The sequence below is a fragment of the Chenopodium album genome, chromosome 3 (assembly GCF_948465745.1).
Source record: "Chenopodium album chromosome 3, dcCheAlbu1.1, whole genome shotgun sequence".
In the NCBI taxonomy this organism is placed as follows: domain Eukaryota; kingdom Viridiplantae; phylum Streptophyta; class Magnoliopsida; order Caryophyllales; family Amaranthaceae; genus Chenopodium; species Chenopodium album.
Window position 1 is genome coordinate 33,063,574 of NC_137836.1, and position 27,041 is coordinate 33,090,614.

The 27,041-nt window shown below is 37.8% G+C and overlaps 1 protein-coding gene across 1 annotated transcript; it reads left to right on the forward strand.

Moving 5' to 3' along the window:
- Window positions 1-1,427: 1,427 nt before the first annotated feature.
- LOC145624997 (uncharacterized) lies at window positions 1,428-25,234 on the forward strand. The gene is made up of 7 exons (XM_081678080.1): window positions 1,428-1,538; window positions 1,688-1,957; window positions 23,201-23,272; window positions 23,373-23,636; window positions 24,388-24,752; window positions 24,851-25,033; window positions 25,126-25,234. Exons 1-7 carry the CDS (start codon window positions 1,428-1,430, stop codon window positions 25,232-25,234), a joined length of 1,374 nt encoding a protein of 457 aa, XP_081534206.1.
- The last annotated feature ends 1,807 nt before the right edge of the window (window positions 25,235-27,041 follow it).

The following is a 27,041-nucleotide window of genomic DNA, read 5'->3' on the forward strand; positions in this document are numbered from 1 at the left end:
ATTTGGAGCATTTCCCATCGTGAAGCTTGATTGATTTTCTTACCCTTGTCATATTATGCTTGTTGTGTGTGTTGTCTTTTTGTTTTAGTATACCTTGCTTGAGGACAAGCAAAAGGCAAGTGTGGGGGATTTTGATGAGTGGCATTTATGCCACTCTTTTATCCCTTTTCTCTAAGGATTCTCCCCTCATTTGCACTTATTTGGCCCTTTTTCTAAGGTTTTTTACTTAGTTTTACTTCCTCTTTTATTTCTCCTTTATCTTCCCTTTTCTTAGTCTTCTCGCATTTTTACCAAGGTTCTCGAGGTAACCATAACAATCCAGGTTATAGTGGCCAAAATCAAAACCAAAATTATGGTAATCAAAACCAAGGTTATGAAAATCATAATGAAGGTGGTGGTAACCATAATCAAGGTTATGGTCAAAATCAAAATAAGGATAATTGGAACAATCAAGGGAGAGCCAATTTTCAAAATAATGCTCAAAGAGGCCCTCCACCTGGATTTGCTCCAAAGACTCAAGTTGATAATTCCTATTCACAATCCTCTTCTTCTAGGAATAGTTTGGAGGAAATCATTGAAAATCAAACAAAGTTTTTAAGCACTTATATGGCCTAAGTGACAAGAAATTTTATGAGGTGATGACTCATAATAAGATGCTAAAAAACCAAATTTCTCAACTTGTCAAAGCTTTGAAAGACTATGATAGTCCTTCTTCTTTACCTTCCAAGGGCTTAGATCCCAAGAGACCCGTGAATGCTATTGTTATAATAAGTGGTAAGGTTCTTGAGGAGAATTTTCTTAGGAAGAGTGGAACTAAGGAGGTCCCCAAGGAGGCCATGGTAGAGGATGGGAGAAATGGTGCATCTTTTAGTGAGGTTGTGATTAAGACACCTAGAGAGGTGAGAGTGCAGAAAGAAATTGTGAAACCCAAACTTCCATATCCACAAAAATTCATGAGACATAAGTTGGATGAACAATTTGGAAGATTTATTGACATGCTTAAGCAACTTCATCTTTCTCTACCTTTTACTGAAGTTGTTACCCAAATGCCCAAATATGCAAAATTCCTCAAAGACATTTTGAGTGGTAGGAGGTCTTGTGATTTGGTGGAGACGGTCAACTTGACCAAGAATTGTAGTGCAATTATAATGAACAATATGCCACCCAAGTTGAAAGATCCCGGAAACTTCTCTATCCTTTGTGCCATTAACAAGATGCAAATTGATAATGTCTTATGTGGTTTAGGAGCTAGTGTTAGCTTAATACCATATTCGGTTTATCAAATACTTGAGTTAGGGGAACTTAGGCCTTCCAAAATCACCTTGCAATTGGCCGATATGTCAATTAAGATTCCTAAGGAGAAGGTTGAGGATGTTCCTTTGAGAGTAGGGAAGTTTGTGATTCCGGTAGATTTTGTGGTCCTTTAAATGGATGAAGATGCTACCATTCCCATTATTTTTGGTAGACCTTTTCTTGCTACCTCGGGTTCTATGATTGACGTTAAGAGTGCGAAAATTTTACTCAAGGTAAAAGAAGAGGTAATTGAATTTGACTTTAATGAAAGCATGAAGTATCCATGTTCTTCTTTAGAAAATTGCTCACTTCTCTTGATCTTGTTGTATCTTCCATGCATGAGCACTTGCTCACTTCTAATGATCCTCTTGAGAAAGTCTTGTTGTTGAACAAGGATAAGATAGGTGCTCCTATCAAGGAAGAGGCAATGTATGAGGATTTGCTAAATGGAAACATTGAGGAAGTGGATGAGCATATGTGCATAAATATCTCAAGCCAAGAAGCTTTGCAAGCCGCCACTTCAAAGGAAGGTGAAGGTGTACCAATGGTTGAGGTCAAAACTCTTCCATCACACCTTAGCATCAAGGGATCAAAACTCTTCAATCACACCTTAGCATCAAGGGATCAAGGGATCCAAATTCGGCCAAGAGTGATTTTCCAAATGGTTTGTAGAAGTCTCACTGAAAGATTCTCTTTCTCTTGATCTTGTTTCCTCGTTGTTTCTCCGACAACCAACTTAATTGCTGGAGCACATCGAGCTAATGACGTTAACCAAAAGCGTTACCAGGGAGGCAACCCGGTTTTCTAACCTTTTTCTTTGATTTTACAATTCTCTATACTTCCTCCTTTGAGAACTTTTCATATTTCTCTTTATTTTTGTTTGTTCTTTTTATCCTAAATACCATGAGTTTGGATCGGAGAAAATTTCCAACAATTTTGGTGCTACTTCAAGATTTCATGAGGTTTGGTTAAGCTTAGAGGAAAGGGTTCATTGAGGGTATATGTTTTCGTGTTTGCATTCCCATCGATTTTTATTCATGTTCAAACATATTTTGAATTGTTTCTTATGAAGTTTTTTAGTACTTGATCATGACTTTCTATAGGAACGGTGAGAAAGCAAACACGAAAGCACCATTAAAGGTGTTATTATGTTTAGAGCGTTCCCATATTGTATGTGGTGCACACGCACCAAGCAGCGCGCACACTTCGCAAAGATCACCTATGGGCGCAGGTCTACCAGCCGCGGGCGCAGGTTTACAGGCCGCGAGCGCGGTGTCTGTTGACCCAAAATACCAAAATCCGACCAAGAACTCCCAGCCGGCTAAGCGCGGGGTACCCGCGGGCGCGGCCTTCTGTTGCGCGCACGCACCAGCTGGCAGTCCTTATAACCCCAAAACGCACCATACTCTTTCAATTCTCTCATTTTTTTCCTCCTAAAATCCTATACCCTCTCTTGCAATATGATGAGTGGCATTTATGCCACTCTTTTATCCTTTTTCTCAAAGGATTCTCCCCTCATTTGCACTTGTTTGGCCCTTTTTCTAAGCATTTTTACTTAGTTTTGCATCCTCTTTTCTTTCTCCTTTATCTTCCCTTTTCTTAGTCTTCTCGCTTTGTTCTTATTGTGATTTTCATGCTTATGCTTTGTAGGAACCATCGGGATTTTCAAGAGGAGGAAGCTAAGCTCAAGGGAAGCTGGAGGAAGCACGAGTCAGAAGAGGTTCGGCCGAACCTCCTGAAGGTGTGGCCGAACCAAGGTGTGGCTGAACCTGCTCAGTGGTTCGGCCGAACCTGCTCAGTGGTTCGGCCGAACGTTGAGGCAGGGGCAAGACGAAATTTGGCAGTTTAGCAGGAGTGGCCGAACCACAGGAGTTCAACCAGACCAGGATCAGGGAGGTTCGACCGAACCTACCCTGTAGTCCGGCCGAACCTTCCCATTTGTTCGGTCGGACCTCTCCTTTTTTCAGCTGGCTTTGTACGGACTATATAAGTCCCATCTTAGAACGTTTTGAAGATTAGATTAACTTAGTTTTAATTTTTCTACATTTTAGCATAATATAGAGAGGGAAACACTATTAGTCTTCATTGGTAGAGAGAGAAAGTGTGGTTTTCTTCATTGATGAACTTGGATTTTGAAGAAGGAGTTTTGTTCAATCCTTTGTAGACCTTCATCTTCAATTAATGAGCAATCTCTTACTCTTTCTCTTTACCTTTGTTTTTGATTTTGCTTATTTGCTTTGATTTTTCTTCTTTGCTTATTAATCATGTTGATGCTTATTGATTTGATGATTGATATTGTTTTCAATATGATTTGTGAGTAGTCACCTAGCCAAGAGTGTGGGGATGGTGTAGTTGCTAATTGTTCATGCTTATAATGTTGGGGTTATGTTAATGGTGATTAAAGTCTTTGCATGCTTGATATTCTTTGGTCTTTCTTGCAAGTGCACATTGTTAGTTGATCAAAGATGAGTCTTTACTAACAAGTAACGGAAGTTGACTTAGTTGAGATTCATTACTATCGATAATTCTTTGTTTGCACCTTCTAATATATGGTTCTAATGTGGAAACATAGAGGCTATGTTAGGAGAAACCAATTAACCCCGGAAGGCGGTTAGATTGGACCCCTTTACTTCGGTATTCATCCATGTTTAGTTTACCATTGATATGCTACTTTGTTATTGCATGATCAAGCGTCAACTTCACTTACCCATTTCCCTTGGTGCCTAGCTATATTAATTTTAATCCATTTCGTTCTTAGTTTAACCTTCTAGTTATTCACACTTCTTGTTCCGAGATAGCTTAGACCCTAGATAATGAATGCAGTGCTTAAGAATTTCTCCCTGTGGTTCGACCCCTCTATTTACCCTATACACGTATTAGGTTAGTAGAGCATTATAAATTCATTTGATTTAGGTGTAGTCGCTCAACGACACGATTATTGCCTTGTCACAATATCAAACCTACTTCTCCTCTTTTACTATCATTTCAACATCAATTACAGTTGCCAACATCATGTTTTCAAATCTAAAACCCAAAATTTTCAAATTTTCTTCCCCAATTCAATTAAAAAATTGGGACTTTTTTAAAATTTTTAATTTTTGTGTTTAGGTTTGGAGCTTGTTTTTGGGAGTTCTATTTGTTCTTACATCTTCATTTTGAGCATTTTACAAGCATTTCAAGGCCTCATTGAGGTACGGTTTCTTGTTGTCTATTCATCATCTTCCTCTTTGATTCAAGCTTGAACCCTTATTATGCTTTCATGGTGAAACTCTATGGTTAGTTCTTTTTACTTGGAATTTATGTTAAATGATATCATTGAGTGTTGAATTGAAGTTTCTTCATGATAAATGTGTGAACTTTGATTGAATTCTTGAATAACCATTGTTGGCTATTTTCTCTCTCATGGGTTTTCTTCATAATATTTTCATATCTTTGATAATTCAATGTTTGGGATTTATTTTGCTCAATTTGATTCATGATTTGTTTTTTTATGTTTAAATTTGCCTTCAATTCATGTTTATTTGCTTAAGATTCATGATGATTATTAATGGCATTGTTCAATTGTTACCATCTCTTGCTTTTATTGTGAGATATTTCCATTTTGTGCTTGTTCTTAAACAACTACTTATGCTAAGTCTTGATACTTTGTAGATGGCAACACTTCGTCATAAGAAGCGAGCTAGAGCAAGTTCAAGCAAGCCTAGGTATGTTGTTCCACCTCCACCCGAGGTTAAAGAAACTTATGGCATTGAATTTTAAAAAGAATCACATTGGGACTGTATTAAGCGTCTATCCCAGATAAAGCTTAGACCAACGAGATTCTACGATCAAACAACAACCAAGTCACTAGGGATTGATGAGGATGTTCGCCTTCTTGCGGAGGGCCTTGATCTTTTAGAGTTTTTGGATTAGAGTGCCCGTACTTATGCTTGGGTTACTGATAACTTGTTATTTGGTATGATTTTAGGGTACTTTTGAACCTTGTTTTCGTGATTATTCGACATCAAAGTTCATTATTTATCCTATTTTTATAAAAATTTTGTACCATCCATGCTTCACGGGTTGTTTGTGTTTTTGATGTAATGTAGCTACTTTTAGCATATATATGGACGTGATCAAGCATGAGTGAACAAGGAGAAGGGAAATCTTGGTTGATAGAGCAATTAAGGAAGAAGGAGAGTGAGGTATTTGTTGAGTCTTTACCAATTGAACATTCATTTTTTGAGCCTCATATCCCTTTCTCAAAAACTCTTGATAATATTGTCTCATTTCCAAACCTTTTCCCCCCTCCTCTTCCCAAGTTCACTTTGCTACATGAGCCTCTTTGTACTTCATTCTATGACTTGCATGACCATTTTCCAACCAACGATGCTCAATTTGGTGAATTTGATGTAAATATAGTTTTTGATTTACCAAATGAATCTCCAAAGTGTTTTGTTGATAGTTATACTTTTATTTTTCCTTCTTCTTTTCAATCTAGGACCTTTTTTAGATCTTTTCATTTTTATTTTAGGAAGCTTTGTAAATTAATTTATATTCTTTTCTTCTTATTATTAAATTTTCTTCTTATTTTTATGGTTTTAATTTATGAAATGTGTTCAAGTACATATGATAAGCTTCTTAGGAGTTTGTCAAATTATTTACTAGCTAAGGTCTAGCCAAAGACCGAAAATAAAGGCAAATTTTCTTCCCTTTTTTTTTTATTTGTTTATTTTTGAATAATGATGTGCATGGATTTTAATTGTATGATGATTTTAACTAACAAGCTTTATGAAATGATTCTCAATTAGGTACTCTCTATGATCTCTATACTCCAAATTACATCTTATAGTCTCAAATTCACAAGAATTTTGGAGTTTTAATTTTGCTACAATGGAAAGACACAACTTACTCTACCAAATTTTGAAGATTTTATGAAGAATTTTGCATCAAATTGAGTAATATCTCTTCCTCTATTCATCTCTTCTCAAGCTATTGATTTTATAATTTTTTTTGCCATTCATTGGTTGCTTGTTTAAGAGTTTGGCTTGGGGCTAGATTTTATTGTATGTTGTGGTTTTTCGTTGTAGTTATGGATGTTGGACTAGATGTACTTGTTGAGATTGATTGCGTTCCTTCCCTCCCTCTCTCTTGATTATCTCTTCTAAGCATTGGGGACAACGCTTCGTCTAAGCTTGGGGGGGTAGCTTCACGCTTTCATGAAGGGGGGTTGATTGTTGGTTTGATGCTTGAATTTGTTCATAGTTGTACATTTGGATATTCATGATTTTTCTTCTTTTCTTTATCATAATTTTAAAGAAAAAAAAAAGCCCAAGGTGAGACTCAAATGACGATGCTTATATGATTTGCTTGCTTGACTCTTGAGTGATGAGTAAAAGTTCTTTTAAAAGGGTGTATGCTAGAGTTGGGGTCATTTAGAGGCTTATTAATCTTGATTGCATTAGTGTATATGGAATGAAAGCCAATGAATGCTCAATTGCACGTCTAGCATAGGATATTGTCAAATTTGCCCAAAGTAGGATATGTTTGAATCGAATTGCGGTCCCTTGTGCCCTTGATGTTCTTCCCCTCCTCCCCAAAATGAAAATCTATTAGGGAATTGGTTCTACTTGTTTCATATGTAATAAGTGGCATAATAAGCCACATGTTTTGAATAAAGAAAGAGACGCTCACAGTTAAAAGAGGCGAGGGCAATGTATGTTGAAAAAAAAAAGAAAAAAAAGAAAAAAAAAATTGAAAAAGAAAGGGAGATAAAATAAACTCCTACAAAAATTCTCAAAAATTTTCACTTTTTCTTAATTAGAGGTCAACTTGTGAACGCCTCCCACACATTGTCTATTTTGATTTTTCTTGTGTAAAATTTCCAAGTTAGAGTGTAGTTAAAGGGGCTTGGGTGTGCATTTTGGGAGGTGGACTTGCATTTTGAGATTTTATAACCGAAAGAGGGCTTGTTGCAACTTTTGATTATCTAGATGTGCTCTAATGAACTAGTAAAACGTTTAAAGAAGTATCCTAGTGCAACCTTGCTTAGTTTTCCTCTTTACCCCCAACTCATGTGTACATTTGTATGATTGGTAATTCTTGAAAGTTGCTCACTTGTCTTGCTTGTGTCTCATATCTCGATGAGTTGACTTGGGCGAAAAAAAAACATTGAAATTGTATGAATATTTTTTTTTTTTTATGATGTGTTGTGGTTTGTGTGAGTTGTGGGTTAAGCTCAATGGAACCCTCACGAGATAATAACTCGTCCTCTTAGGCGACTTAGGGGTTTAAATTGCTTTTCACTTGTGCTAAAAGTGTTTATGGTTGTTACCATGCGGATTTGTGTTTTTGTGTTTCCTCTTTATTACCTCTTCTTGGTTTGATCATTAGCAAGTTATCCTCCTTCTTGATTTGACATGTTTGTTTTGCTCGAGGACTAGAAAAAGCTTAGTTTGGGGGGATTTGATAACTTGTTATTTGGTATGATTTTAGGGTACTTTTGAACCTTGTTTTCGTGATTATTCGACATCAAAGTTCATTATTTATCCTATTTTTATACAAATTTTGTACCATCCATGCTTCACGGGTTGTTTGTGTTTTTGATGTAATGTAGCTATTTTTAGCATATATATGGACGTGATCAAGCATGAGTGAACAAGGAGAAGGGAAAGCTTGGTTGATAGAGCAATTAAGGAAGAAGGATGAGTGCCTTACAGAGAAATGAAAAGCTTTTGGAAAGTTTTGGAAGGATTTTTGCACTAAGGACAACTTCAACTGAACATAAATTTTGTTCCACTCAACATTTTGAAGTGATTCAAATTGTAGATTAAAGTTCATCTCAAGAGCTTTCCAGCGACTGGTCACATGCCTTATTCTAATGAGTAACGAAGAAGTTATGACCTTCCAAAAATAAGTTGTTTCGCCAGAAAAGAGCTGCACGTCCGTGCCAATAAATGGCACGTCCGTGCAAGTCACTGCACGTCCGTGCCAAATGAAGCACGTCCGTGCAAGGTCAGGCAGTAGCTACTGGTCGTATTTTAACAGGTCTGCACGTCCGTGCAACCTTTGGCACGTCCGTGCCGACCTGTAGACGGGTCGTTTCCTCGTGTTCTCCGTCCTTTTACTTGGGGGTTATATAATACCTCTTTGGCTTCATTTGTAAAGAGAGGATCTTCTTAGTGTAGTTTTATCTTAGGTTAGGTTTTTAGAGAGAGAAACTCTCAATTTCTAGAGAGAGAAAGTGGGAAAAACTTGTTGAAAGCTTTGAATATGAAGAATTGAAGGAAGGAGACTTGAAGATTTGATTATTTCTTGCATTATCAATGAGAATTTCTTACTCTCTCTCTTATTTTATTGCTTTAAATGCTTATTTTTGTATCTTTTCTTGTTTTATTACTTGTTTATGTTAAATTAGTGTTTGATTTCATGTTCTTAGTTGTTAGTTATTTATTTAGTTTTGCAATTTATTATGATTTGTGAGTAGTTCTTTTACTTGGGATGGTTGAAACCATTGATGAATTCACAAATACTTGTTTGCATGTGTTGATTTAGCTGATGTGGGATGTTAATTAGTTGAGCTTAAGTGGTTTCATTGTTAGTTCTTGTAAATGGCCATTGCTAGAACTATTTATCTAAGCTTTCTCAACGAAGGATCGAGAGATGAATTTGAGTTAGCTCCCTTATGCTTAATTGACTTGAAATGCCATGAGAATAGGAATTTCCAGTCAAGGGAATGTTTATGTCATCGTGATTATGCTTTAACACTTGTTTTATGCTTTGTAACCACGAGAGTAGGTTGTATTCATAACTCAAGTAATCCCTCTAGCTTGAGAGAGTAGTTGGGTGCCTTAGATGACTTCCCCTAATTTATCCCCAAATTTCTATGTTTTGTATGTTAAATTGTAGTTTGTGAATGACTTAATTGGTGGATACCTTCCCGAGATCCTTTTTATTATTGTTTGTAGTTTTTCTTTATAACTCAAAACCCAAAAAGACTTGACTTAGCTTATCACAAATTGATACTTGTTAGTGCTCTCCTTAGTCCTTGTGGGATCGACCCTTACTTACCCTTTCTACCCATTAGAGAGACCAAGTTAGGTTTTTATCTTTGGTGGGCTCGACGACGGCCTATCAGATACTTATGAATTCCTTTCTTCTCTTGAAGTTGTCCATGAACCGGGTGCAAATTACTCAAAGATTCTGACTTTCCAACTCTTCAGCAATGATCACTCATTGATGGGTGCTCAACTATGTTCATATTTCTAGTTTCCTTGGGCTAAGGATCCAAATCATTGTATCTATCCGGCTCATAGTAGAATGGCAAGTGATCATGGATATGATGAGCTACATTGGTGGAGGAGTATGTCGGAGGAAGGAAAGTATGATCCTCAAACTTAAAAGTCCGCTTCCATGATTCATCCGGCTATGCGGTATTTCAACCGAATCCTCACATACGCTCTTTGATCCAAGGACTCTTTGGGAGATATCTCTCGTGAGGAGCTTTGTTGGTTGTGGATAGCCGACCAAAATGACTTTGAGATTGAGTCGGAGGATTTCATGGAGCATTTGATCTCCCGATTCTTTGATATTCATGATGGAGTTTGCCTATCGGGGTGCATCCAATTGGGTGGGATGATATCTATTCTAGCTCTTTGCATCAATAATGATTACAAGACTTTATTATATGAGCTTCCCCCGATTATTGATCCTCGAGATAAGTCTCCCTCTCATTTCCTCAACATTTCCGCTCTAGTGAATCAAAAGTTTCTCGATCGAACTAGGAAGGATGATCTTTTCATTTGGAAAGTTTCTCGTATAATGAATGGTTCCTCATCCCTAGCAAGGAGGCAACTACCCGGCCCGAGGAAAGAATTCCTTATCTTGGAGGCCCCCGGGGCGAGATTTTAATCCTTCTATCCGACGAAGGACAAATTGTACAAGAGGTCGCTCAACTAATGCTTGCTCATCGAATGCTCATTCTCTTCCCCCGGTTGAACCGGGAGGTACACCAACTCTGTACCTCTCTCCCACTCCTTCTACTTTCGATATGTTAACCATTCATGCCAAGCTTTATTATATTGCTAACGTATTGTACTCCATGCCTTCTGTGCAACCCCCTTCCCTTTGTTATGATTACCATATGCATCGATTATATAATTTGCATGTTTGAAGGGGGGAGATAGAACCTTCCGTCAACTATCCGTACCTACCAGTCCAATAAGGACCCGTCCCTCAATGGGAGCCTTTTGATCCTACTTTGGGTCCTAAACTTTGTTACCCTTATTGGGAGGTCCCCCATATTCATCCTACTTCTATCATAGGCACTACCCCAGGCACTTACGACTATAGGCATCCCGGTGGTTTTGATTATACTTATGATCCAGCTAATCCATGGCCTTTTTCGAAACCCGAGACTTTTGGTAGTTGGGGTAGGTCGGGTGAGCCGATCTTAAATGATTGGTCTCATTTTTTTTAGGTTGATAGACTTAGGAAAGAAAGCCGGTTAAGGGGTAAGTCACCCATGGAGGTGAGCGAGACGACAAGCTCTAGTCATTTGATGGAGACCGGTGAAGGGAGTTCTCATTCTACCCCTTAACATAGTGCGGATGATACTACCATGCCCCCACCCCTTCTTTTGTGCTTTATATGATGTTTCTCTTTTGCCTATATGTCTTTAGGTTTAGAGTTAGGGGTTGGCCCATCTTAAGCTTGGGGGTATTCTATGTCTTTTGTTGTTTTGCTTCGTTATTGTTCCCCCTTGCTTTTGTAAGTTCATTCCTGGCCTCGTCTGCTTCTGGTGTCGATCTATGAGTCCTTTGGTTTTATTATTATGATGTTGTGCTTCTATAGATTTCTCTGCCCGGCTTTTTGGGCTTGTTGTTTGATTTCCTGATCAATGTCTGATGTGCTTCTCTGTATCTCTGTTATGATGATTCCTGATGATGATTATCTGATATCTTGCTTCCTGTTACTGTTTCGGTCTGATGTCTCATTGGATACTACTCTTGTTGTTATTACTACTTGCTTTTTCTTTATTTTCATTATTTTATTTTCTTCTTTTCTTCTTTTATTTTGTTTGGAAGTTACTAATAATTTTCTTTGTATATAGTTCTTATATTCTCACCTTGCTCTTTTGCTTATGCTTTGTATTTCAACGATTTGTAAGGTGCTCTTACACCTTGATTATGTAGCATAGCTTTGGCGCCCGGTGAGATCTTTCTATATCTCTTCTTTTTCTTTTCTTGGATGCTTAGTTTAGGATTAGTTTTAGGATGAGTTGAATGGTTTGAGGATGTTTTCTTTGTAACACCTAGCGTGTTTGGGGACATTGGCATTGTTGCCGAATGACCACTTGTTTGACGATTGGGTTTTACTTGTACTTGCTTGCATTCTTGTGCTTTTCTCTCTTTATTTTGATTTTTAGCTCTTTTCCTTCTTTCAAATACAAATAAAACATTTGAGGCTATTCTTTTTTTCTTTTTGCTTGTTTAGCTCTTTTCTTTGGACATTCTACAACTCGGAATTTAGCCTTTGCATGTATGATTTCCTATGTTTAATTGGTGTGCTTGTTTTGAGAATATTTGCGGTTGACTCTAGGATAGGGTATGCTAAGGTAGCGGTTTAGACCTTTTGGGGCCTTGAAGCCGGATTCCGTTGGGTTTGTGGTATGACGGAGTTGCTACCTTTGGTTGATTTGACGCCTTTAGTGAGTTTTTGCTACATCCATGTGAGGTTCATTATTTTTTCAAGCCTTCAACATATATTTTCATGAGCAGCATGGATCCTTGACTATTTTGGACCTAATCTAGAATCTTGACTCATAATTCTCAAACTCGAGACCGAGCCAACTAGGGAGGACAAAGGCATCTTTTCGGGGTGGCAATTTTTCATTTCTAGGATTTTTCTTTCTTTTTAGTTCATAGGGTTTACATTTGCCTTCTTGCTAACCATTTAAGCCTTTTCCCTTCTTTTCAAGCCACATCTTTAGATCTTGAGCCTTTTGTTTCATTTTCGTTTCCATTATTGGTTTTTGTGAAGCAATTGATCTTTATTGTTGGAGTTTGTGGTGAAAAAGTTTAGGTATTTGGTTCTCTTGAAAGCAAGTTTATATTGTGATATTTGTTTGAATAATGGCAAGTGAATAAATAAAAGTCATCCATAGTAAAACAAAAGGCAAGGTCAATGCAATTGCAAATTTGTAAAAGCCGTCCTAAGATGAATAAGCATGGACAATTGCTTTGAAAGACATGAAAATACAAAAACAAAAAGAAAAAGAATAAAAAAAAGTGAAATTGAAAAAATAATCCAAAAATATTTTGATGTAATTTCTTTTCCCTTTTCAAGCATTGAGGACAATGCTTCCTTTTATCTTGGGGGAGAAGCGTTTACGCTTTTTGTATATATGCTTGTGTATATAGCTTTGAATAATCTTGGGGGTGTTATTTTGTTTTTGTTTGGTGACTACTTGATTGTGATTCTAAGAAAGGGCCTGTTCTTTACATCACTTTTAGGGATACAACAAAATTTTAAAATTTTAGCCTACCCATAACCTTTTGCCCTTACGTTACAACCGTTGGGAATGTCTTTTCGACCTAGTGGTTGAGTCATATACCGAGGGAGGGCATTATGAGTTAAAGTCTAAGGAAAAGGGATGAAAGGTGAAGATGTCGAGAAACCCCCAAATTCTACTCTTTTACCGGTTCCTTCGAGGAGCCATAGGGACGCTTACTAAGGGGAGATTTAAAACCAGAGGGAGCACGCGGCTTGATTGGTTTGGATGAAAGTGGATTGCGCCTCTTTAGTTCTTTACGCTTAGCATACCTTATGTTTCAATCAACCGTGAATATCGTGAAGCATGCGTACCCATTCCATATAGAAAAGTTTTCATGCATTTGCATTTGACCATTTGTGAAAGTCCTTGAAATGAGCTATTTGTTTGAATTTTCGTTTTACTTTCTTTTCTTTTCTTTTAAAATGATTTTGCCTCATTTTATCTCAAAAGATTTGTGGGTTAAACTCTTATGAAACACTTACGAGACCTCACTCGTCCTCATAGGAGACTTTGGGGTTTAAAAGGCTTGTTGTAGCTAAAAACAACCGTGATTCCTACAATAGTGAGTCTAAGCGTATATTCTTCTTCTCTCTCTTTTAATGCTTAAATAAACCCTCCTTATTCCTTTTTAGCTTTTGATTTGCTCGGGACGAGTAAAATTCTAGCTTGGGGGAAATTGATGAGTGTCATTTATGGCACTCATAGGGTAGTGTTTTAGGATAATTTCACCTTAATATTCATGCTTTTCTTTTATCATTTTGGTCATTTCTCCTTAAATCTCTCTATTTCTTCTTTCTTAGTGTTTTACTTTCCTTTATGTGCTTTTCCTCGTGTTTTCCTTTTATATTTCTCTTTTTCTCTTCTATTTTCTCTCTTTGGTTTCTTTTTTAGGTGCCTAAGGACTTAGCTTTGCAAAGGATTCAAGAAGAGCAAAAAGAGCTAAGCAAAGGAGTTTCAAGCCTCTTAGAGAGGGCTTGGAGAGGGCTCGGAGAGAGCGCTCTGCTTCTTCTCATTGTCGCGGGCGCAAGTCCTAAGAGTCGCTGGCGCTGGCTAAGTGCATCATTTAAGTGATTTTGGGCAAGAACTCTCCGCGCCTTAGCCGTGGTATAGCCGCGGGCGCGAGGATTTTGGAAAGGCCACTCCAGATAAAGAGACCGCGGCTCCCAGCATCACATGGAATCGGGAATCTGCCACGCCCTGAGCCGCGGGCGCAGGTGACATTGTCGCGGGCGCGGGCTACAAAAGCCGCGGGCGCAGGTTTTGCCCATTTGCCTGCAGAGTTAGTTCTCGGTTCTGTACCCATTTCTACACGCCCACGGGGTCTTCTTGGAGAGGGCGCGGCCGATCTGTTTTTCTTCTTTGTCTTTATATACTCTTGTAAATCCTTTTAAAGGAGAAAATATTTCATTTGCTTAGTTTTTAGAGAGAGAAACTAGAGAGAAGTTGGAGAGAAAGTAGAGATTGTAATCCTTGGATTTAATTTGTAATTCAACATTGTTTCTTCAATCAAGTTTGGAATTCTTCTTCATATCAATCTAAGTTTGTGAGATTTCTTTCCTTTGAATTTACTTCAATTGAAATTTTCTTTTATGCTTGAAAGTTTGGTTTGGATTTTGATTTAGTTTTGAGAATTTGTTGAATTTATTGTACCTCCTTTTGATTTAGCATGAGATGAATATTTTTGTGATTGAATTTGTTTTCGCTTCAGATTTCACCATGATTAGTGAGTAGATTAGTTGCTAGGGAGAAGGGGAAGCATGCTTGATTGATGATTTTTGCTATTTGATGGTCCTTTATTGATTGATTGTTGCAATTAAATTGGTTGACGTAGTTGTGCATGTGATCAATTAGACTAGGAGTGATCAACCTATAAGATTAATCTAGATTGCATTGCAAATTTCAATGAAACGAACAATTGATTTGAGAATTGCTTTAATTCACTAGTAGAAAAATAGCATTAGGCACCCCCCATATGGCACCGGTTCAGGCCAAACCGGTGCCAAAAATCGGCCCAAAATTGGGCGGGTTTTTAAACAAAGGCAAAAGGCACCGGTTCAACTCAAACCGGTGCCAAAAATAAAATAGGCACCGGTTTGAACCGGTGCCAATTAAACCGGGTCTTTTTCAAACCTTAAAAAACGCGGCCTTCCTACTTCCTTTCTTCTCCTTCCTCTCTTTCTCTTTCAATTCATTCCTTTCTAACCCGACTTCTTTCATTAGAGACGAATTGAAGAACAACGAACCTCCCCCTTTTCCCTCCACCACAGCCGCCACCTTCACCGGCCACCGGCCTCCAGCCACCAGCTTTGTTCGAATTTAAACAGCGCCTTTAATTCTCCCCTGCCCTTGTACGAGTTGTCGAATTGAAACACCGCCCTTGTACGAATTGAAACACCACCAGCATTGTACGAATTGTCGAAAACCACCGCCCTTAATTCTCCCCTGCCCTTGTCTTTTCCCTCCCCTGCCCTTCTCTATCTTTCATCGGCCTCCAGCCACCAGCATTGTTCGAATTGAAACAGCAGCGCACCGCCTCCACCTCCGCGTTGTTCCCTCCACCAGCGCGCACCGCCTCCACCTCTGCGCTGCCTCCACTAGTGCGCACCACCGATGCTACCTCCACCAGCGCGAGGGTCGTCCTCAATCTCTCATCCCCTTAGCTTCTTCCACCTCCAACTAATTTAGGGTAAGTGTTAATTTTTTTTGTAAAAAATTGAACAATTATTTTGAAATTGAACAATAAAGTATTGATGTGCTTCCGTCGTAGGATAAAATTGAAATGTACTAGGTCATGATCCTTGATCTGTTTCTTGGTAAATCAAGCATTAAGCCCCTACAGCTTTTTCTACCTCAGGTTTGCTGCTTTTGCTGTTCTTAGCTTGGTACTTGTTTTAATGGTCATCCTACTATTAGGATAGGAGTTTACATTTAGTTGATGTTTTGTAAAACTTTTCACATGTTAACTGCTATATAAAAGAATTTAGCACCGAGTATAAGTTTTACTTAAGACACTTGTATGAGAACCTGATTTAATATAAGTTTAGTTTTTTTCGTTTCGATAGGCAGTTTTTGATCCGTTTGACCAATAAGTTAGCAACCCCTTTATTTGTTACTTGCACATTTGATTTAGATAAAGAACCCAGCTTTTGTTTGTCCGATTAATTAATATAATTCATACTAAGTATAAATGCAACCTAAGGGCAGCAAAATTCAAATTCAAATCTTTAAAGAACTGTGTATAAAAGCACAATGTTAATTATGCTACAAGTCTGAGAGTGGGATTTTTGGGATTTCCTTTCTGCATGATTCCAAATTTCAGTCACTTTATATCTGCTATCAATCCTTTCAAACAATGCGTCCAAGTTTTAGCAGAAAGGCACTACGCCAAAGAATATTTTGCTCCTTATCTTACTCCAAAAGAACATAATTTCCTTGCCTAGGCCTCTCCTTGCACCAATAAAATAGGATGTATACAAGTACTTTGTGTCACCATCATGTTCAACCTGCATGGGCCTACCAGCCATAGGTAGCCATTAGGAAAACCTATTTATTTGTCTTTTGGATTTGCAAACTTGTTATAGATATTAATTATATCTGAAGGTAGGCCGCAAACTTAAGACGTCATATGTCATTTTGTCAAACCGATAGTGCTTGCTACGAGGAGAAAATCTTTTTGTGGGATCCTGTAGAAGGATTAAGGGATAAAATATAAGATTAGGTAATAATATTAATGTCAAATTAACTCAATACCTCAATTTCTCATTATGCTCAAACGTGTACATATATTGTTTACAAAATATATTCCTAATCATCTTAGGAATCAAATATTAACATAAAGATAATTAAGGACTCCTAACAATAATTCCTAAATTTTATCTTTACATATATAATATTATCTCAACATCCCCCCTCAAGATGGAGCATGGAGATTTGTGAATTGTTTCTATTTACCCCCCCTCAATACCTTATATTTAACCTAATTTTTGTTTAATGTTTTTTTTAATAGATTTGTGAATTGAAGCACGAGTTTAATTAGCTTGAGGACTACATATTGAGCTCAAGTGGGTAGTTTCTATATTGGTATGACTTATAAACTTTACTTAGCTATATTTCTTTCTATTTATCCATTTAATAAAAGTTTATTCATGAAATTGCAACTTGTGTATTGTTTAATTGCAAATAAATACAACAATATATAGAATACTTGCATCATCATATGCCTAGATACCCGTTCAAGGCTTTCTCATTAGGAGGAAGTCTTGAATAGTCCCCGGTTGGGACTGTTCTTGAATGTGTACTCTCACTTAGGTGGTGAATGTATGTTTTCTTTTCGATTTTAAGGAACATCTTGGCTTACCATTTCCTCACTATGTTCTCTGGGTACATATGTGGGTAATTATTTATCTACATCGTGTACTTGGAGAACTAGGGGGAAATGCTGCCGGATTTTCCTTAAAATTGGAAAGTTGACATACATTCACTAGTGAGAGTAGACATTCAAGGATGGGTTAGGTTGGAGTTATAAGGACCTTTTGGAAACATGCATTTTTTCCCTATATGAATGGTATATTCACGTTTTGTACTTGAATTTGATTTACATAAAATATGTAGCACTTACACATTATAAATTATATGGTGTTATTTATGTTTAGAGACAATTTACTAAATGGAGAAGGATCGTGGTTGGATGTATGGTAGACGCGATACATTGGAATTTTGGAATGGGGTTCAAGAGTTTTGCGAGAGGGTTTTAGCTTATCAACGCAAACTGGGTGGTAAAGGCTTTTATTGTCCTTGTGTTGATTGTAACAATGTGAATGTGGTAGATAGTTTTGAAATCATTAGAGATCATGTATTATGTCGTGGGTTTAGGCAATTATACCATGTGTGGATTTGGCACGGAGAAAGTGGAGAGTACAGTGGGGATCTTGATCGGAATGATGTGCGTGTTAGAAGCAATGAGATTCATGTGGACGAGGAATACGAGAATGATGACTATATTATTGATAATGGTGAGGATGGAGCCGATGATGATGAGGCGGATGAGGTCAAGGATGAACAAGTGGATGAGATGTTGCATGGTGTTGAAGGTGAAGTGTTTGAGTTATTATCGGAGGCTTCCAAAAAGCCTTTGTATCCCGGGTGCAAAAAATACTCTAAACTATCGGCTGTGCTAACACTTTTCAACATTAAGTCGAAGCATGGGTGGACGGACATCAGTTTTACTTCTTTGTTGACCGCATTAAGTGATATGTTGCCTGATGGGAATGAAATTCCTAAGTCTTACTATTACGCAAAGAAGCTCATGTGTCCCTTTGGTTTGGAGTATAAGAAGATACATGCATGTCATAATGACTGTATTTTGTATCGAAATAAGTATGAACAACTGCAGGAGTGTCCACGATGCAAGCGGTCGCGGTACAAGCGCATGAGTTGCAATCCTGGCACGGAGGAACCTCCTGATAAGGTGTTGTGGTATCTTCCCATTATTCCAAGGTTTAAGCGTCTGTTCTCAATGTAGAGGGAAGAAAGAAAAACAGAATGCTGAAGCATCCAACTGACTCTCCACAGTGGAAGAACATTGATTTGAAGTTTAAGGAATTTGGTAATGAAGTCAGAAATTTAAGGCTTGGGTTGTGCACGGATGAGATGAATCCATTTGGCACTCTTAGTACCCAACACAGCACATGGCCGGTACTTTTAGTGATTTATAATTTGCCTCCTTGGCTGTGCATGAAACATAAGTATATAATGCTTTCATTGCTAATAACTAGTCCTAAGCAACCTGGAAACGATATAGATGTTTACCTTGCGCCGCTTATTGACGACTTGAGAAAGATGTGGGACGAAGGGGTTACCGTTTTCGATGCTATTCAGAACGAGATGTTCATATTGCGTGCAGCCCTTATGTGGACTATGAATGACTTCCCTGCATATGGAAACTTGTGTGGGTACAAGGTCAAAGGGAAAAAAGCATGCCCCATATGTATTGATGACACATCAAGCGTATACCTGACTCATTCTCACAAAGATGTCTACCTACGGACTTGAAGGTTCCTTAGGCGTGATCACCCGTACCGTAGGCAGAAAAAGGCTTTCGATGGAACCGCGGAAGAGGATACTGCGCCTAGACCATTGACTGGTGCTGAGATTAGTGCTCGGGTGATAGGGATACGAACGGTGTTTGGAAAATAAGAAAAAAATGTGGTCTCAGCTGCTCTGTTTAAGAAAGAATCAATCTTTTGGAAGCTTCCATACTGGAGAGAACATGACGTTAGGCATTGTCTTGATGCGATGCATATAGAGAAGAATGTGTGTGATGCTCTTTTGGGGACGCTTATGAATATCCCAGGCAAAACAAAGGACGGAAAGGGTGCATGGTTAGATTTGAAAGAGATGGGGATTCGTCCAGAATTGTGGCCTCAAGAAAAGGTTAGAAAGGGGAAGGAGCCGAGAATAGAAGATGAAATTGTTTTGAAAATAGGGAAGGAGAAGAGCAAGGGAAAGGGAAAGGCCAAAGATGCGTCAAAGAAGAAAGTTAAGGGTAAAGGGAAGGATGAAAAGAATTATTTACCCCCGGCTTGTTATACATTGTCAAGGGTAGAGAAACGTATGTTTTGTGCATGTCTGTACGACATTAAGGTTCCATCAGGGTACTCATCTAACATGAAAATATTTGTAACCTTAAATGGATAATTGAAGCTGACAAGTATGAAATCTCATGATTGTCACATTATGATGCAAGTATTCCTACCGATTGCAATCCGTGGTATTCTACCGAAACACGTGAGGGAAGCGATTACAAGCCTTTGTTTGTTTTTCAATACAATTTGTAGCAAAGTTCTTGATCCTTGTACACTAGATGCTTTGCAAGCAGATGTGGTTGTGACTTTGTGCAAATTTGAGATGTATTTCCCACCCTCATTTTTTGACATAATGGTTCATCTGGTTCTTCATTTGGTGCGTGAGATTAAGTTGTGCGGTCCAGTGTTCATGAGGTGGTGCTACCCTTTTGAAAGACACATGGGTACATTACAAGATAAAGTACGAAACCGGGCTCACCCTGAAGGAAGTATGATGCAAGGGACAGTGGGTGAGGAGATAGGTAACTTTGTGGCGGACTACATAACCCTTGCTCAACCTATTGGTCTTCTTACTTCTCGACATGAAGGTAGACTTGATGGTCATGGCACAATTGGGTCGAAACGAATGTCACCAGACCGAGATCAGTTCTTACAAGCACACCTTTATGTGTTGCACCATGTTTCAAATGTGCACCCATATTTAGACGAGCACATGGCTAGTTTGCGTGACGAATTTCCATCCAAAGGTGAAATGGCACTTATACAGTTGCATAATAAGAGGTTTGTTGATTGGTTTCGTGATCGAGTAATGAGTGGATTGAACGATACTAATGACGAATTTCCATCCTAGGGATGATGTTCGTTCATTTGAGGGATATGACATCAATGGGTACACTTTTTGGACCGAGGGTCGTGATTTGAAATCTTCCTCCACCCAAAACAGTGGTGTAACTCTTGTGGCATCGTCAAGGGAGTTTGCAAGTTCTAAGGATAAATCACCTATCGATGCAGAGTTGTCATACTATGGTTGAATTAAAGAAATATGGGAGCTTGATTATTGTGACTTCATGGTTGCTCTTTTCAAGTGTAAGTAGGTTGATAATATCAGGCGTAACGTCAAATATGAGGACTTTACTCTTGTAGATTTTGGCCACTTGAATGATAGTGCGGAACCATTTATCCTTGCATCTCAAGCTAAGCAAGTGTTCTACGTAACTGACCCAATGGATTCAAAATGGTCTATAGTGCTAGCAGGCAAAAGAAGAATCCTAGGCATTGGAGATTTTGAGGATGAGGAAGAATATGATGCGTTAGATGATTCAGCACCTTTCACTGTTCCTAGACCTGTTGTACTAAATGACATAGACAACGAAGCAGGTTATATGTGATCAGACCACAACGAAGGAATTTCAGAATGAGGTAGTTTGATTAAAAGTTAGTAATGGTTTCATTGCAAATATAGTTTAGTTATCATGTATCTAGGAGCATAAGTAGGCAAAAATGACATATTTGTAGTTTGAAACTGCCAAAGTGTACTCATTATCATGCATATACAAGGTTATAGGACCATAAGTAGGTGAAAATGGCTTAAATAGCTTCTACTTAACCCAATTCTTTTGTTTTGTGTATGAACTAACATTTATTCATTCTAACAACCTATATTCAATATATTTAACATGTTTGTAGTTTGAAATTGCCAAAGTGTACTCATTATCATGCATATACAAGGTTATAGGACCATAAGTAGGTGAAAATGGCTTAAATAGCTTCTACTTAACCCAATTCTTTTGTTTTGTGTATGAACTAACATTTATTCATTCTAACAACCTATTTTCATTATATTTAACATGTTTGTAGATTGAAATTGCCTAAGTGTACTCATTATCATGCATATACAAGGTTATAGGACCATAATAAGTAGGTGAAAATGGCTTAAATAGCTTCTACTTAACCATAATAACTATCATGCATATACTTTACTATACACTAATATTGTTTTATGATTGCTTTGACAGGTGCTTATATCTCATGGCGGACGATCATGATCCTCATTTGGGAGAGGACATTGACGGTGATGAGTATGAGGACGAGTACGAGGATGAGGACGAGGACGATGATGATGTGCCTTATGATGTGAATAAGGAGGATGACTTGGGTGAGCCAGAGGATCAGGCTCAAGATGAGTTCGAGCGTAGGCTTGATGATTTTGAAATTTTAGCTGAACGTGCACCGCCTATTGTAAATACAGGACGTGAGATTGTTGGTGAGAACCCAACTCCTGAAAGTCAAGGCCGAGGACAAGATGAAAACAACATAGGTGGTGGAGGGGGGGAAAAGGCACCGGCTCAAAGAAAAAGAAGGGGTCCGACGAGAAGCTTTAAGAAACCGGACGGTCCCATGGTCTTGGAGTATGACAACAAAGGCCAATCCGGGCCCAAATGGCGTCGACAATATGCTAATCAAGTTGGCATATGTTCGCGGAAAATCCCCATTACACTTGTAATGCGGCAAGTACCTCCAGGTTTGATTCAAACAATTTGGGATGATACCTTAACCTTATGGTTGTTACAAAATAGAAACTAATAATCGGTTTTAATTTGTGCTTGTAGAGGCTGTTTTCTATTCCTAATGATCCCGAGAAGAGAAGGGTGTTCGAATCTTTATTAGCGGAAAGATTCAGAGGCTTTAAGACCAAGTTGACTAATCGGTGGATCTACAAGAATAAGAAGAAATCAAAGAAGAAGAATGCTGATGAGGATGACCGTCTCCCGTGGCAAATATGGCCGACCGTGTCAAAAGATGATTAGGAAGAGTTCGTTACAATGAAGACTCAAAAGAAAGCCATTGTAAGTTTGTGTAAATCTGATCTCAATTGAATAATAGCTTGACACTTTTTGCAACAATGAGACTAACATTTTTAGTTTTGTAGGAACTTCGAGAGCAAAATAAAAAGAATACAGAAAAGAAGGAATACGTCCATCGTATGGGTCCTAAGACTTTTGGTGAAAAGAGACCTGAGTGGGTCGGTTCGGGTTTATACCCTAAAGCGCTTCTAGTGGCATCAAAGGAACCCTCTAGTTCCACGATCACTACATTGGTGAGTAGTGCCGGTGATTTCTTTTTTTCTCTCCATACGTTTGATAAGGAAACCGGAAAATGGGTCATCAAGGGTCCGGAAGCCAAAAAACTGGCGGATAAGCATGTAAGTTACCTATGAATTGTTGAAATTAAGTCACTTTTGCATCTAAATCACTGTACAAACCATTAACTATTTTACTGACCTCGTTTTTCTTTATGCTATAGCTTGAGCACACTCAAGAGATGGTGGAGGGAAAATTTTAACCAAGTGTGGAGAATGACCCTTTCACCATGGCTTTGGGAAGGCCATACCATCCAGGACGAGTAGTAGGTTCGGGAGGGTCATTGCTCTGATGGAATAAGGTGATGGGTCCCGAATACACAAAATCGGGTAGATCTCGAGCCTGTGTTAACTCACCGGGGAAGTTGGATGCCAAGGTGGCATCAATTAAGGAACAAGTACGCAACGAGTTAGTTGGTGAATTGAATGCTTGGGCGAAGCTGATGAACTTACCGACTTTGCTGTTCCTCACGAGTACCCCGGTCGACTCATGTTCTGAACCAAAAGGACAAGGAGAAAATGATAGACATGGAGGAGATGAGATACGTGGTGAAGATGTGCCACCTTAGGTAAAATCAATTGGGTTATTAAAAGTTTTAAAATATTGAGTTAATTGATATTTGAGGTGCAATGATTGATGTATTGTTGCAGGTTCCTACTCCTACACATGCGGACTCGAGGGAGCTTGAAAATCCAACACCGCATGAATTTCCAGAGTTACAGGTGATTTGTAACCCTCTACCTTAATGAATTTTGTTATATTATCTATGCTGTTGTAAAAGTCCTATTTAACTATCTTGTTTTTATATATATACATGTGTAGGAAGACACCCGGTGTGCACTTTTAGCCCCGGGGCATGCAAATAGTACGGCGTTGAGTTGGGTGGCGTATGGTAGTGCCCAACCGACGACGGGTGCTACGGCGGGGCCACATCATTACTCGGTTGGGATCGATTCAGTGGTTGCGGGGTTCAAAGACATCCCACTACCCGTACCTATAGAGGAGGTTGAGATAACAACGCTTCGGCAAGCTGTAGGTAGCTTCGTTGATTGGCCACGTGCATGGGTGAAGTTGATTAATAAGGAGGTAAATTATTTAGTTCTCAATTTTTGTAAGTGTTAAACCGTTAGGCACTCTTAAAATAAAACCGCCAAATTTTTTATTTTTTTTTTACAATATGCAAGGTCCGCCAAATATAAGTGGTTGTCATTTCAAATTACATAAAACTTGCCAAGTTCTAAGGTTTTGGGTCCAATTCATCAAAATCAATGTCATTTGAGCCGAAATGGCTACTCACTTGCCTATTTTCTTCATTTCTCAACTAATAAACTTATACATTTTTAAACCATATCATAATTACATATGTATAAGTGATTGTGAGTTGAAATTGCATAAAAGAAGCAAAGTTCTAAGTTTTTTGACGCATTTCATCAAAATAAAGCCATTTTGAGCCGAAATGGCTACTCACTTGCCTATTTTCTTTATTTATCAACTTATAAACTCCTTGTATCTCAAAACAACTCATAATGAAATATTTATAAGTGTTTTTCATTTCAAATTACATAAAAATCGCCAAGTTCTAAGGTTTTGGGTCCAATTCATCAAAATAAAGCCATTTTGAGCCGAAATGGCTACTCACTTGCCTATTTTCTTCATTTCTCAACTAATAAACTTATACATTCTCAAACCATATCATAATTACATATGTATAAGTGATTGTGAGTTGAAATTGCATAAAAGAAGCAAAGTTCTAAAGTTTTTGGGCCCATTTCATCAAAATAAAGCCATTTTCTTCATTTCTCAACTTATAAACTTATTCTTTCTCAAACTATTTCAGATTTCGCATGGAAGCAAAACTTCAAAGAGAAAGAGGGTGGAGAAGCCTAAAAGAATTGATCAACCTAAGAAGAAGCTAAGTGAACAACGGTCCAAGAGTGAACAAGCGTCGAAGTTGCACTCTTCGAAAGGTTCACCCGTGCTACCTACTCCACTTGTTGAAGACATTGTTTTTCAATCGCTCTCTGCTGACATGAACTTTCTTCACAACTGTGCTTGTCATTTGGTCGATCCCATGGAAGTTGCACTTCCTAAGGCAATGTTCCACTATGATGAGGATGCAGTTGCATGGATCAGCATAGAAGATGTGAAGGAATTTCTACGTGGTGCAAAGCTTAACATTTCCCTCATTCAAACATTCATAAGGTACTTCAATGCCCACATAATCTATACTTTTTTCAAGTTATTCAAATTGATGGTGATTATCCTACATCTCATTAATTATTCAATGTTCATACACACAGAGCACTACAGGAGAACTTAACTGACACTGATTCTCCTTGTAAAGTTGGGTGGTTATGCCCCGAGCAGTTATCCACTACTAGAATCATAGGCAACCCTCATGATGTGTTGTACTATGTTGAACAGAGTATCAGGGAATCAGAGCGTGCGGGAGTCAAGTTCATATTCGCCCCATGTTATAGAGAGTAAGTCTAACCATGTCAAATTCAATTGATTTGGCCTCATTATATGTTGACTCCTAAATATTAATTTGCTTGTCTATTTTGAACTTATGTAGGGAGCATTGGAGCCTCATGGTGATTTGTAATTCCACTAACACAATTTATCACCTTGATTCAGCTCGATCATCGGAGAAGTGGCTCGTGAAGTCTATATTGCAAAAGTAAATATATATAGCAACCTAGTGATGATTATTGCTAATAATAACTAATTTAGTAATCATACGGCTAATCAAATTTGAATGTACTTTTTTTTACTACAGTGTTATGAAGAAGCTACATTGTCGTGCTCCAAAGGGTCCAACATGGAAGTCACCGTTGGTAATATACATGATATTGTGATTATCTTGAAAATCTATGTTAGTAAATATTTGCTCATTTCCTTTGCATGTTTCACTGACGTGATTTTTTTGTCATATGCTAGTGCGCACAACAAGAGAATGGACTTGATTGTGCTTTGTATGTGATGAGATTCATGCTTGACATTGTGACTCATTATACGGACACTCAACAGCTTGATGAGGTAAGTCCAAAAACTTATTGAAATGCTATATTGATGTGATTTCTAGCCTTAGACACCTAATATTACCCAACATTGACATGTTATAAGAAATAAAATGGTCATTTGACAAGAAAGGTAGAAAATGGGCTGAATAGAAGTCATATGGGCCATATTTGGGCCATTTTGTGTTAATATTCTCTTTTGATGTTATTTCTTTCCTTATACACCTATAACTAGATAATATTGACATGTTATGAGATAAATAAAGTTTGTTTAATAAGAAATGTAGGAAATGGGCAAAGTAAAGTCATATAGGCCATATTCGGGTCATTTTGAGTAAAAAGCGTCATAAACCTTAATAAAATTCTATTTTAATTCAATTTTAGGGCTTAGACAAATAAAACTACCCAACATTGACATGTTATGAGAAAGAAATAGTTCATTTGATAAGTAATGTAGGAAATAGGCTACATGGAAGTCATATAGGCCCTATTTGGGCCATGTTGAGTAAAATGCGTTGTTAAACTTATTGAAATGCTATATTGATGTGATTTCTAGCCTTATACACCTAATATTACCCAAAAATGACATGTTATGAGAAACAAAAAGGCCATTTGACAAGAAAGGTAGAAAATGGGCTGGATAGAAGTCATATGGGCCATATTAGGGCCATTTTGTGTTAATATGCTCTTTTGATGTGATTTCTTTCCTTATACACCTATAACTAGATAATATTGACATTTTATGAGATAAATAAAGTTCATTTAATAAGAAATGTAGGAAATGGGCAAAGTAAAGTCATATAGGCCATATTCGGGCCATTTTGAGTAAAAAGCGTCATAAACCTTAATAAAATGCTCTCCTATACAATTTTAGGGCTTACACACATACAACTACCAAACATTGACATGTTATGAGAAAGAAATAGTTCATTTGATAAGTAATGTAGGAAATGGGCTACATAGAAGTCATATAGGCCCTATTTGGGCCATGTTGAGTAAAATGCGTTGTTAAACTTATTGAAATGCTATATTGATGTGATTTCTAGCCTTAGACACCTAATATTACCCAACAATGACATGTTATGAGAAACAAAAAGGTCATTTGACAAGAAAGGTAGAAAATGGGCTGAATAGAAGTCAAATGGGCCATATTAGGGCCATTTTGTGTTAATATGCTCTTTTGATGTGATTTCTTTCCTTACACACCTATAACTAGATAATATTGACATGTTATGAGATAAATAAAGTTCATTTAATAAGAAATGTAGGAAATGGGCAAAGTAAAGTCATATAGGCCATATTCGAGCCATTTTGAGTAAAAAGCTTCATAAACCTTAATAAAATGCTCTCCTATACAATTTTAGGGCTTACACACATACAATTACCCAACATTGACATGTTATGAGAAAGAAATAGTTCATTTGATAAGTAATGTAGGAAATGAGCTACATAGAAGTCATATAGGTAATAT

Bases quoted from the DNA above. Each gene is read 5' to 3' on its own strand.
- LOC145624997 (XM_081678080.1), top strand. From the start codon at position 1,428: ATGGATGAAGATGCTACCATTCCCATTATTTTTGGTAGACCTTTTCTT. The intron at 1,958-23,200 runs GTTTGTAGAAGT...GTATTGTTGCAG, and splicing joins CAAGAGTGATTTTCCAAATG to GTTCCTACTCCTACACATGC. The intron at 24,753-24,850 runs GTACTTCAATGC...TCATACACACAG, and splicing joins CTCATTCAAACATTCATAAG to AGCACTACAGGAGAACTTAA.